Source organism: Gossypium hirsutum, chromosome A09 (assembly GCF_007990345.1).
Source record: "Gossypium hirsutum isolate 1008001.06 chromosome A09, Gossypium_hirsutum_v2.1, whole genome shotgun sequence".
NCBI lineage: Eukaryota > Viridiplantae > Streptophyta > Magnoliopsida > Malvales > Malvaceae > Gossypium > Gossypium hirsutum.
The window spans coordinates 37,273,689-37,287,789 of record NC_053432.1 but is presented as its reverse complement, the minus strand read 5'-3'; the positions used below and the strand labels follow the sequence as shown (position 1 = coordinate 37,287,789).

The 14,101-nt window shown below is 34.7% G+C and overlaps 1 protein-coding gene and 1 non-coding gene across 2 annotated transcripts; both read left to right on the top strand.

Annotated features, from left to right (window-relative positions):
* The first annotated feature begins 5,344 nt into the window (after nt 1-5,344).
* LOC121207479 (small nucleolar RNA R71) lies at nt 5,345-5,451 on the top strand. The gene has a single exon (XR_005902568.1). It is a non-coding gene; the product is annotated as a small nucleolar RNA R71 (small nucleolar RNA).
* A 4,492-nt stretch (nt 5,452-9,943) lies between these two features.
* On the top strand, nt 9,944-12,297 carry LOC107895067 (receptor-like serine/threonine-protein kinase At4g25390). The gene has a single exon (XM_016820277.2). The coding sequence runs from the start codon at nt 10,188-10,190 to the stop codon at nt 12,087-12,089; it is 1,902 nt and encodes a 633-aa protein (XP_016675766.1). The 5' UTR covers nt 9,944-10,187; the 3' UTR covers nt 12,090-12,297.
* Nucleotides 12,298-14,101: the final 1,804 nt, after the last annotated feature.

Sequence of the window (14,101 nt, the reverse complement as noted above, 5' to 3'; positions counted from 1 at the left end):
AGTTAGTGCTTGGGTTGCCTCCCGAGAAGCGCTTATTTATAGTCTAAGCTCCACTTAGATCTCCGTTGAATGATCATGGTGGTTTGAGGAGTTTATACTCCTCATTCCTACTATCCATCTCATCAAAATAAGGTTTTAAACGGGTGTTGTTTACCTTAAAAGTGCCAAACTTAGGATGACTCACCTCGACAGTACCGAATGGGAAAATGCTGAGTACCGTAAGAGGGATTTCTTCATTCGGTGTGGTAGTGACAATGTGGGGATCTGCGACATCTAATAAGACTCTACCTCCAACCTTTAGTTGATTTGGAAAGGTATTGAGCTTGTTCTGTCGTAGATTCGATTTGTCGGGTGTTCTCGGTTTATGCGTCCGCCATTCATCTAGCTCTTCGATTTATAGCCTTCGATCTTTATGAATAGGTCCTCTACTATTGCTTGAGAATGGCTCATGTACTTCCTTCAAACTCATTTCCTGCAAAGAAGGTTGCGCCATATTGTCAGTTTTAGTAGAATGGTTTAGACGGTCACCTTCAATTTCCAATGTGTTTCCGTAATTGCGAGCTTGAAGGGTGATTCTTTTGTCTCCCACATGGAGTGTGAGTTCACCTGTGCCAACATCAATTATTGTTTTAGCAGTTGATAAAAAGGGAATTCCTAGAATTAAAGGAGTGTTGCTATCCTCCTCTATGTCTAGAACAATGAAGTCAACGGGAAATATAAATTTATCGATTTTAACTAGCACATCTTCAATAATACCCCTAGGGAATCTTATAGTTTTATCTGCTAATTGAACGTTCATCCTAGTCTATTTGGGTTTCCTGAGACCTAGTTGCTTAAACATTTTGTAAGGTATGACGTTGATACTAGCCCCTAAATCAGTTAATGCATTATTAACATCTAAACTACCAATTAAGCAAGGAATCATAAAAATCCCTGGATCTTTTAATTTGTTCGGTAGCTTATTTTGCAGAATAGCTAAGCACACTGCGTTTAGCTCCATATGCGACGCCTCGTCCAATTTTCGCTTATTTGCTAAAAGCTCCTTTAAAAATTTCATTGCGTTTGGCATCTGCGATAGAGCTTCAATAAACGGTAAGTTAATGTGTAATTTTTTTAGGAGTTTAAGGAATTTACCAAATTGTTCATCTGAGCGGTCTTTCCTTGTCGCGTTGGGGTATGGCACACGAGGTTTATATTCGACATTCACTGATTTGATTTTATTATGACTTGCCTCACCTTGACCTTTGCTTACCACAGTTTCTTGCCTTGGTTCTGGTTCAAGCTCAACGACTCCTTCGTCATCTTGAATATTAATTGAGTTGAGCTATTCCCTTGGGTTGGGTTCAGTATTACTTGGCAAGCTACCTTGTGGTCGTTCGGAGATTAGTTTGGAAAGCTGGCTTATCTGAGTTTCGAGCCCTTGGATCGACGCTTGTTGATTTTTAAGTGCTATCTCGGTGTTCTGAAAACGGGTTTCTGACACCGATATAAACTTTGAGAGCATCTCTTCAAGGTTCGGCTTCTTTTCCTGTTGATAGGGTGGTTGTTGAAAACCTGGAGGCTGTTGTGGTCTTTGATTTCCTTAACCGCCACACGAGAAATTAGGGTGGTTCCTCCAAATTGCATTGTAAATGTTACTATATGGGTTATTTTGGGATCGAGAGTTATTGTTACCCATATATTGGACTTGTTCCTCCTCGATGCTAGGGTTGAAAGGTTGATACTCTGGACATGCTCCTCCTCCATTCGTCTCGCACCTCATTACTGGATGTACCTAAGTTGAACCAAGTAAACCATCAATCTTTTTATTTAGAAGTTGTGACAGCCCTAATTTGACCCTAATCGAAAAGTGGTTTCGGGACCACAAAATCGAGTCACAAAAATAATTAAATGTTATATTATATGTCTATTATATGTGAAATTGCATGTGTGAAAATTTCATGCTTTGATTTTGTCATTTGGATGTGGAATTGTTAAAAAGGACTTGTGTGATAAAACTTAAAAATGTGATACGTAAAATTTAGAGGGCCGAATAATGCATGGTATATTACAATGAGGACTTGCATGTCAAATGGACCACTATTAAATTAGTGGACGGCAATGATGATAGATGATAAGTAATATATGTATTTTGTGTTAGTAAAATAATAACTTAATGGATATTATATGCATTCCATATTAGTATTATAATATTTAATGATTTTATAAGAGGAAATATATTAATTAATAAAAGTAAATAGGTGATGAAAACAAAGTTTTCATCCATTCTTTCTTTCATTTGCCGAAATCAAAAGAACAAGGTAAAACAAAAGGCTCTTTGATATTCGGCCTTGGTGAATCTAATTGGAGGTATGTTTGATTTCATTTCTTGATAATTTATGTGAAATTGAGTTAATTGCTAAGCTCCTTTCATAGCCCATGACTCAATTTTTGTTATTGGTTTGAAGTGATGCATTCGGCTATGGGTTGGTTGAGTGTCTTTGAAGGTGTTTGATGTTTTTGGTATTAAATGTGATGATAGATGAGTTGAGCTTGATGAATAAGGATAGTTGTGGTTAGATAGAAAATGGTAATCGGCTATTAGAGTATAATGCAAGAATTGTACATGGTAGTTTAAAATAAGGCTTGAATGGGAGATATAATTGCCGAATGATCAAATAGTTAATGAATTGAATAAGTGTTTAAAATGTTATTCGGGTATTGGTGTTAAGTTGTAAAAATTCTTGTTAATTGTTGGAAGTATGTGTTTATTTGTTAAATTAGCTTATTCCATGGTCGAATGTAATATTTGGTCAATGAATGGTTTAATTGAACAATAAAAGATGAGAGCATTCGGTCATGGTGTTATGTGCTAGCATGATATGTATGTCTGATTTAGGTGAAAATGATAATCGGTTATTGTGTTAAAGTAAGTAGATTTTGTTAAATGTTAAAAAAAATGTTTAAATGATAATTCTGTTTGAATAATTACCGAATGACATTTTGGTGAATGAAATGAGTGATTGTTTGCAAAGTGAGATTATTGAAAGTTTGAATTAGATGATTATAGTAATCGGCTAATGTGTTTATGTGGATATAGATGCCGAAGTGGACTTAAGAAATTAATTGGAAAATTTGTTGTTTATTTAGGTGATAGAAAGTATGAAATGGTCTTATGTGATACGTGTATATAAGTAGATGGAAATGAAGTGTCGTATATTTTTGTGTATGGGATTAATTGCACTTTGATTATAATGTGCATGATTATTACTATGTTTAATATGTGTGAAAGCCGAATATACTCATGATACAATGCTGGACTAGTTGATCAATATGTGTTAAGGGAACGTGAATAAATATCTATTTGATGAGCTATATATATTCGGCTATATGGTTAAGATATGTATATGAAATTATGATAAGCCATATGAGTTTTGTGTTTGTGTATGTGAACTAGGTATACAATGAATATTCGGCTATGAAGGTTAAAGGTTAAGTCATAGGAATTTTGGTGATATACATATTCGGTCATTAGGGTTATATGTACTTTGGCTATGTGGGTTATGTGATAAGGTAAGTTACTTATTTGATATGTGTATTCGGTCATAAAGGTGTACGTGAGGAAATGTTAAATTAATTTATTAAATTGCTTAATGTGATTAAAAATGTGTATGACCATTTTTTTTGAGCTAAAAGTAGCTATATGATCTATTAAATTCCTTGTCATATTCGGCCATAAGCTAGCATGATGGGACTTTATTAAGTTAAATTTGTTTGAATTAGCTCAGGAGCATAGAGAACCAAGGTTGGACAGGGGAAAAGAGAAAGTAGTTGAATAGCCTATCCGAGACTGTTCGAAAATATTCGAGGTAAGTTTTAAGTAGTTAAATATAAATAATATTCGATAATGACATGACATATTATGAGAATTAAGTATTACTTGTAATGTATGTATATGGCCGAATGGCAAATATAATATGGAAGTAAAATGTGATATGCTTTTATGATTAAATGATAAGTGTTAGATGAATATGAGTGAGATGTTATGTGTAAACTATCAAATGATAAGTGTGAATGATGAAATGAATTAAAAGTGAATAAAATGTAGGATGATATATTCGAATGATGCTAGTACCTAATTTGGTGTGATTGTGTTATATGAAACTTGTTGATTTGAATATTGTACGGTGATACTATTCGGGCCTTTGAGCCTAGCAGGCTATAATGCCGGTGAGATACTATTTGGGCCTTCGAGCCTAGCAGGCTATAATGCCGGTGAAATGATATCGGGCTTCGAGCCTAACAGGCGAAATGTCAGTGGATGAATTCGAGTTTAAAACCTAGCAGGCTAAATGTCGGTGATTTGATAAAAGTCTAAGACTAAGATACCTCGTGTTAGAACGGCAAATGAATGCATTCAATAAGTTAAGTTGACCAGGTACGTATTATGTACTTATATGTGAGTTTGATTTGAATTGAATCATAAGTGTATAATGTGATACATATGTGAATAATTGTTATAACTATATATATGATCATGATACATTCGATCAAGGTGTGAAAGTATGTGAAAGTATTTGATTTATTTATGTTATATGAATTCAGATTAAGTGAAATAAGAATGCTAAATGTGCATTATGTGCTTGTATATATTCGGCCAAATGGCAATATACCTAGAAAATGGCTTCTTGAGAAATTGAATGATCGAAGTATAGTTGAGTTTATTTGTTTGCATTGCTTAAAACTTACTAAGCTTATGAAAGCTTACTCCGTTTGTTACGTTTCTCTGTTTTATAGATTGTTGACTCCAGTCACCTGCTCGGGGGGATCGTCAGCAACTCGTCACACTATCTATCATTTTGGTACTACTATGTTTCGGAGCTAGTATGGCATGTATAGAATAGACTTAAATAGATGATATTTTTAGATGTTGTTGTATATAAGCCATGTGAATATAGAAACTTTTGAATGTCCGTATAAGTCTGAATTTTGATCTTTGATTGTGTTTGGCTATGCATATAATTGCTAATGAACTTATGTAAGTGTGAATGTACAAATGTAGTGTTTTGGATTGGTAACTCTTCATAACACTCTCTAGCGACGGATACGGGTTATAGGGGTGTTACAAAAGTTCTACCTGGTTTGAAAGCATAGTAACTGAATCGACGTTATAAACGTCTGCTGTTTTAGTTGGCTTAGTCCTCATGACTTGCCACTAATAGTTATTCAGTGACATCTCCACTATAAACTCATAAGCATCTTCAGGTGTTTTATTATTGATGATTCCACCAGCATCTGCGTCAACCAATTGTCGAGTCGAAGGATTCAGGCCATTATGGAATGTTAAACTTGTAGCTAAAGCGGTAACCCATGGTGAGGGCACCTTTTCAGTAAGTCTTTGCACCTCTCCCATGCATCGTAAAGAGTTTCTATGTCCATCTGCACAAACGAAGAGATATCATTACGTAATTTAGCCGTTTTAGCCAGTGGAAAATATTTTAATAGAAATTTTTCGGTCATTTGTTCCCAAGTAGTGATTGACCCTCGTAGTAATGAGTTCAACCACTGTTTAGCTTTGTTTCTCAATGAAAAAGGGAATAACCGAAGACAAATGGTATCATCAGAAACACCATTAATTTTAAATGTATCGCATAGTTCTAAGAAGTTTGCTAAGTGAGCGTTGAGATCCTCATCCTGCAAACTATCAAATTGAACAAATTTCTGTATCATTTGAATAGTGTTAGGTTTTAGTTCAAAAGTATTTGCAGCTACAGCAGGTCTAACTATGTTCGATTCAGTTCCTGTTAAAGAAGGTTTAGCATAATCATACATAGTGCGTGGAGTAGGATTTTGATTAGCCGTAATTGCATAAGGTAGCTGATTGTCTTGGTTTTCAGCCATCTCTTCGGTTGGGGGTTAAGTATCGTCCTCTTATTCGTTCTCTGTATATCTTAAGCTTCCTCTTATTTCTCTTTGATGTCTGCAAACTGTGCGATCGATTTCTTCGTCAAAAAGTAATGGTCCTGACGGTTTCTTCTAGTCACAAACTATAAAAACCTGCCAAGAGAAAGAAAAAAGTAAATTAATAAATAATAATAAAAATTTAAATTAAATTAAATTGCAAGAAAAATAAATGGCTAAAGTAATAAAAATTGAGTGTTCCTAATATCTTAATTACCCAGCAATAGCGTCAAAAACTTGATAGCGTGATTTCGTGATAGGTTTTAAATATTTATAATTAATCGTTCTTGAAACTAACTATTATCGCGATGTAGGTAAGTGTACCTATCGAACAGTAGTATAGTTTTAGCAAAACCGGATTGTTGAACCCAAAGGAACTAAAAATACTAGTAATGACTATCTTTTTATTATCTAGCCTAAGAATAAAGAGGTTTTGTTTGAACTAACTAATTATCTAAACTAGAACTCACAGAGAATAGAATTGGGGAATTGCTTTTGGAAAAATCGATTGAATTAAGACAATACCTAAGGAAAAATCCACCTAGACTGTACTTGTTACTCTGGCTCCGAATCAGACGATTTATTCACTTAACTTGTTTCGTAGAGATCCCTAAGTTATGTTATTATCCCTATTCAAGACTAATAACGTCTAATCCCTAGATTGAACAATTGAGACCTTTCTCTAATTAACACCTTAGGGTTGCATTAACTCGATCTATGGATCACCTTATTAGGTTTCACCCTAATCCGGCAAAATCTTGTCACCTTTTGTCTAGGCGCGCAAACAACTCTGCTTAGTTATGACAAATGTACTCTTAGATAGGGTCATTCCTCCTCTAAATAAGAGCTTATCTTGAATCAGTATCCTGGGATATCAAAACAAGAATTAAGAACACATAATTAAGAACAAGTTAAATATTTATCATACAATTCAGAAAATAATAACAAGATTCGTCTTAGGTTTCATTCCCCTTAGGTATTTAGGGGTGTTAGTTCATAACTAAATAAGAAAACATCTCAGAATAATAAAGAATAAAAAACATAAAGAATAAAAAACATAAAGAAAACCCAAAACTCCTGAAGGGGAAATTGAGGAGAGTTCTTCAGTCTTGATGATGAATCCCGCTTCTGAGATTGATCAATTGGCTTCCTTAGAGTAATTTCTTACTCCCTCCTTGTGTGCCCCCTTTTTCTTCCTCATTTAGGGTGTATTTATAGGTTTTGGAATGCCTAAGAGCCCTTAAAATTAGCCTTTTTCGAATTAGACCCAACTTGGCCTCGACAGGGACACGCCCCTGTGACACGCCCGTGTGCGATTACTTCAGGCCTGCTCGAGCTTGCCAAATTGACACAGCCGTGTGGTCTGCCCGTGTGAGGAGGTCCAGGCCGTGTTTGATTTCGTACTTTGGCCTATTTTCTCCGTTTTTGGCCCGTTTCTTGTTCCTTTCGCTCTCATATGCTCTCTTAAGTATAAAACATGAAATTAAAGCATTAGGAGCATCGAATTCACCAATTCTAATGGGAAATCATCCATAAAATGCGTTAAACATGGGGTAAAAATATGTATAAATTACGGTTTATCAATTCCCTTATTAAGTTTCACCCTAATCCGGCAAAATTATGTCGTCCTATGTCTAGGGGTGCAATCAACTCCGTTTAATCATGCTAGATCTACTATTAGACAGGGACTTTTTCTCCTTTAAATAAGCACATCAATACTTGAATCAATATCCTGGAATATTAAAGCAAGAATTAAGAACTCATAATTAAGAACAAATCAAATATTTATCATATAATTTAGAAAATAATAACAAGATCCGTCTTAAGTTTCATTCCCCTTAGGTATTTGGGGAATTTAGTTCATAAGTGTAAAAGAAAACATCTCAGAAGAATAATAATAACAAAACATATAGAAACTCAAAAATCCCGAAGGAAATCGAAGGGAAATCTTCAGTCTTAAAGGGGAATCAAGCTTCTAAGATGGATCAATCGGCTTTCTTCGAGTAATCCTTGCCTCTTATTCCGTGTGTCTTTTCTAAATACCTCCTGGGGTGTTTATATAGGCTTTAGAATGCTTCAAAACCCTCAAGAGTGGCCTTTTCCGAATAGGACTAGACTTGGGCTCGACAGGGACACGCCCGTGTGCGAGTGCTTCAAATCGTGTTAGAGTCTATTGAATAGACACGGTCGTGTGATCTACTTGTGTAAGGAAGTCCAGGCCGTGTTAGAGTCTGCTAACACTACACGGTTGTATGGTATACCCGTGTAGGGAAGTCCAGGCCGTGTTGATTTCCCACGTTAGCCCATTTTTTCTGTTTTTGGCCTGTTTCTCGCTCTTTTTACTTTCCTATGCTCACCTAAGTATAAAACATGAAATTAAAGGATTAGGAGCATCGAATTCACCAAATCTAAGGAGAAATTATCCATAAATGTACTGAGCATGAGATAAAAATATGTATAAATTACGATTTATCAACGGGCGTGTGAGGCATAACTCTAGTAATTTTACTAAAATTTTTTATAATTCTCGGTTTAGTCCCAGATCGCTTTTAATATATGTTTTGGGCCTTGTAGGATCATAATAAGGACACTATGATGTTGTTTGACCGGTTTTAAATTAGAACAAAATTTTATAACCCGTATCTTCCAAAAATATCTGAGTATGTGTCTAGTAACGCCTCGTACCTAGTCCCGATCTCGAGTATGGGTAAGGGCTGTTACAGCGCCATGCAATGACATGAAATGTATGCCGTGGTGGAAAAATATGGGTACATATATTTCCAGACAAACTCGTTACGGTAGACCTACAGAAACACGTAAAGGTTAGGGGAAAAGATCTCCCGAGCATTGGTTAGCTATCACTAAACCAGGCAAAATACTTTATGAAATTAGCGGAGTAGCCAAAAATATAGCCAGAAAGGCTATTTCAATAGCAGGATAAAAAATGCCTATTAAAGTTTAATTCATTATTTCAGGATAGGAATATAGAACCAAAGGAAAGAAGTCTTGTCTTGGGAATAAAAAAAACAATTGCGAGTTTTTTTTTTTTTTACAAACAATATTTCATTTTTTCTTCGTCCTTTATTACATTGAAAAAAAGAGATTTCAAAAAGGATTCAACCTCAGACTCATTTAAATGTAGCAAATAACAAAGAGGCCCAAGAATTTATGTGTATTCAAGTCATAGGAGCTAGTAATCGCCGATATGCTCATATTGGTGACGTTATTGTTGTTGTGATCAAGGAAGCAGTACCAAATACATCTCTAAAAAGATCAAAAGTGATCAGAGCTGTAATTGTATGTACTCGTAAAAAACTCAAACACGACAATGTGATGATAATATGATATGATGACAATGCTGACGTTGTGTTTTGGTCACTGTTTTATTAAAAACTCAAATGGAAAGTTAACTAGGATGCCATATGTTAAAAATAAAAATTGAAAAAAAATAAGTTTACACCCGATAAAAATAAAAACTAAAAAATAAAACCAAGGCTAAATTTTGGTTAACTTTTGAAAAACCAAGGGTAAATTTAGGTTAACTTTTGAAAAAAATTGGGAATGTTTTAGAACCTTAATCAAACCTTGAACTCAAATTTAAATTTGATTTACAATTTAATTTAGGGTTCCAAACACTTTAAAAATTTCTAAAAGTTATCTCGATGTTTTAACCTAATTCCTTTTTTGTGTTTTTTTAATTAAAATGTTATTGTTTTGCCCTTATTTAAACTTTTTTAGTTTTTATTTTAATTACGTGTAAATTTATTTTTATTTTTAACTTTTATTCTTAATAAATGGTATCTTAATCAGCTTTTCATTTAGATTTTAAAAAATAAGAGTCGTTATTTATGACGGTGTTATATTTGATAAAAGAAAATTAAAATATGTAAAAATAGGAATAAAGTAATTTTAGAATGACTGTGTAGCTAAAAGAAACTATTGATATTCCTGACTGAAACTTAAAAGTGCTTTAAATTTGTTTCGTTGAGTTTTTTTTTTCGGAGTAAGAAGAGAAGTGAGGGAGATGGTCTGAAGTTTTGTTTTCGAGTTGTACTAATCATCTCTTCTTTTTTCTTTTTTTTTTGTCATTTAATTCAGGGAAAAAAAGTACAAATCATTACACCCTCTCAACAACAAACAACCCACGAACCACATTTTGCTTTTAACAATACCACTTGACAGTTATACATCTAGAAGCCAAAGAGAAAGCCCGATTTTTTCTTTCTTCTTTTTTTTTTTTTTTTTCTATGATGCCTCGCTCGCTCCCACCGCTGCGGCAACCGCCGTTGATCCACCACCGCCCTTTACCCATACGTCTCATCCTCCCACCTATCGTAGCTTTCACAGCGGCCTTTTCAATCTTACTCGTTCTATCCTTGTGCCTTCGCAAAATTCGACGTGAACGCACTGTTCCCACCGACTCCAAGCCGCCATACCGGTTTTCGTACTCCGTCCTCCGTCGCGCTACCTCCTCTTTCTCCGTTTCACGGCTCCTCGGTCAAGGGGGCTTTGGCTCTGTTTACCGCGCTACCATCTCGAAGAACCTCCATCATGACGACAGCCGAAGCAAAAACATTCAAACCGTCGCTGTTAAGGTGATGGACGCCAGTTCTCTTCAGGGCGAACGCGAGTTCCAAAACGAGCTCTTCTTCGTTTCAAAACTCGATTCTTCCCTGGTCGTTCCAGTCCTCGGCTTCTCTCACGACCGAAAACGACGTCGAATGCTCCTTGTTTACGAGCTCATGCCTAACGGCAATCTGCAAGACGCGTTGCTTCATAGAAAATGCCCCGAGTTAATGAACTGGAAACAGAGATTTTCAATTGCTGTTGATATTGCCAAGGGAGTTGAATATCTCCATGGATTAGACCCTCCAGTAATTCACGTAGATATTAAGCCTAGTAACATATTGTTGGATCAGTATTTTTCAGCCAAAATTGCTGATTTTGGACTAGCAAGGTTGAAATCAGAGGAAATTAAACTGGAAATTGCTGAGGATCATGGATCTATAGCGGAAACAGAGAGTGTAGCTACAGGATTTGAGGATTATGGATCTATTGCGGAGAATTCGGAGGTTGTTACAGTTGCCGTTTCTCCGCCGGCAGTTGCAACATCTCCTGAAATTATGGAGAAAGGAAGCGTGTCGGTCTCGGAGGGGAATTTCGATAGAGCAAGTGTTGAGAATGGAAAAGAATTGGTCAATGGTGGCGGGAAGCAGAGTGGCGGCTCCAGCAGCGATTGGTGGTGGAAGCAAGATATGGGCGCAGTGGGAGAGAGTGGGAAAGTGAAGGGTTATGTGATGGAATGGATAGGAAGTGAGATTAAGAAAGAGAGACCCAGTAATGATTGGATTACTTCAGTGGCTTCTTCAAGCTATGAAATGAAAGCTAAATCGGGGGAGAAGAAGAATAAGAAGAGCAAAAAACGATTGGAATGGTGGGTGTCAATAGAGGACGATAAGGAAAACAATGTAAAGAGGAGACCGACAAGGGAGTGGTGGAAAGAGGAGTATTGCGCAGAGCTTTCAAAAACAAACAAAAAGAAGAAGAGAGAGATGGCAATGTGCCATAGTGATGATAATGGTGGTTGGGAGAATTGGTGGCCGCTTGATGATGCGAGGAAGAAGAAGAGGAGTAAAAGCAGTATTGGAAGTGTGGACTGGTATGATTCATTTAGTGGGGAGATTCCCAAGAGTGGTGGGATTAGCAGTACCCCCAGTATGAGAGGAACCGTTTCCTACATTGCTCCTGAGTATGGTGGAGGAAGTGATCCATCAGAGAAGTGTGATGTTTACAGCTTTGGAGTTCTACTATTGGTTCTCATTGCAGGGAGGCGACCCTTGCAGGTTACAGGCTCTCCTATGGCGGAGTTTCAGCGGGCCAATCTCACTTCCTGGGCGAAGCATCTTGCACAAACTGGGAAGCTCTTTGATTTGATTGACCAGAGTATACAGTCTTTGAAACAAGAACAGGCTCTTTTGTGTATCACAGTTGCTTTGCTTTGTTTGCAGAAATCACCGGCACGTCGCCCTTCCATGAAGGAAGTTGTTGCCATCCTCACTGGTGACGCCGACCCGCCTCAGCTACCTACTGAATTTTCCCCCTCACCACCATCACGTTACCCATTTAAGTCACGGAAGAAGGTCCGGTGAGTTACTTTTTCTTCGAACATAAGCGTGTTGCTGACTTCTTGTAGGTCGTTTTTGTAAAGAAACCATAACATGTTCTTTTCAACTTCATTTCAGTTCCAGTTTGTTAATATTACTGGCATGGACTTGTTATTAGCAGGACATGTTAATTGTCTTCTTGTATCAATATTGTGGAGATACAAATTTAAGAATCCATTACTGATTCCTGAAATTTTTCTCAGAATCTAGTTTGTTTTTTCAATGATACAATGTATTTTTAGTGATGGGGGACCATGGGACAATTGCCCCAGTTTTCTTTGATTTAAACAAGTTAGATGCTAGTAAAAGTATAATGGATTATGTATTATTAGGAATTAGATTGTATTTTATTTTCACTGTTAAAATGCATGTTAGTCCAATAAAACAAAACCCATCTTAAACTTTCTTTAATTGCCTAACTAAAAAGTGATTAAAATATTTAATTTTAAAAAATTAAATGACTAAAATAAAAAAAATTAATAGTTGAGTGATCAATAAAAAATGAATCAAATAGCTGGGTGATTATTTATGTACGATACTTCTATTTAAAAAGTTGAGGCTAAATTTAGCTCAAAAAATAATAAAGATTAAATTAATAAAAGATATAAACATTAAGAACTAAATTTATCATTATACCTTTAGGAAAATTTACAATGGTTGATTATATACATCTAAATTTCTAGCTATATATATTTATATAAAATTGTATAAGAAATAAACTTACAAATTGTTGGCTTTGATTACTTGAAGTGGGTTCAGCTCAATTTATTAAGGTGGAAATGAAAAAATAGCCCACCTACCTCTCTATGAAAAGATTTCTTTTTGTGTTTCTTTTCTTATCCTTACATTAGGTTAAATTATATAATTATTTTTACAAATCACATACTAACATCTCATATATCATTAATTCATATATAAATGCTTGTTTTAAAATTAAAAATTTATTAGAATAAAAAGATAACAATTCGGATGGTTAATTTGAGATATACTTCTAGAAATTTCTAACTTTTTTTAAAAAAATTGAAGATTTCTTTTTCATGATTTTTGAAATTATAAAATTTTAATGATTTTATTTCTAATTTTTTAAGAATTTTATAAAAAATTAAATTATTTGTTAATGTGATATATATGACAAAATAGTGTCACATTAGCGATGAAAGATTATGGGCCAATTTACTCTAAATAAAAAAATAGGGGTCAAAAGTGAATAAGATGTAAAGATCAAAAATTAAATGTGTTATTATTCATTAAACATAAAATACAATTTTAATAGATAGACTATTCTGTCATTTCATTTAATGTACTTATTTTTTTCAACTGAAAAATTAAAAATGTAATCTAAAATATAATATAAATACTATTATAATACTTTTATAAGCCTGGGCATATTAGTCCCAGTTGTATTCAGCTCGAAAAAGCTAACTCACATAGAAGCAAGCATATTCAGTTCCAACCACGAGCACTGAAGGACATTCTTTCTTTTTTAAGCAAGTGTTGGGTAGAATATAATTAATACATTTTGACACTATAATTAATATTGACCGACTTTCATTTAATCCCCCACCTTACCATGCCAAGGAATATATATATTTATGAGGAAATTTAGTTAGTGGTGGGTCAACATTACCTCAAATGATGCCAAGTAATCCGGCCTTGTTTCATTTGTTAGTGAAAAATTACCTCTTTATTTTCGTAAGTGTCCTTTTTAAGTATAGATTTAAGGTTCTGTTTTGTCCATATGTAAGGTTAAGTTTATTTTTTTAAGTTTTAAAATTTTCTTTAAAAGCAATCAACCTTGACCCAAGTGTAAAGTTCCATCGTTGGCTAGCTATACAGGAATAAATCACATATTTATCCATTAAATTTTATAAAAAAATTAATTTTAATTATTTATTTAATTTTAGTCTCTTTTAATTTTTATACTTATATTTTTTTGTTAAATTATTCTTAAATATATAAAAAAATTAACAAATGTTAATTTTGATAATGTAGACATA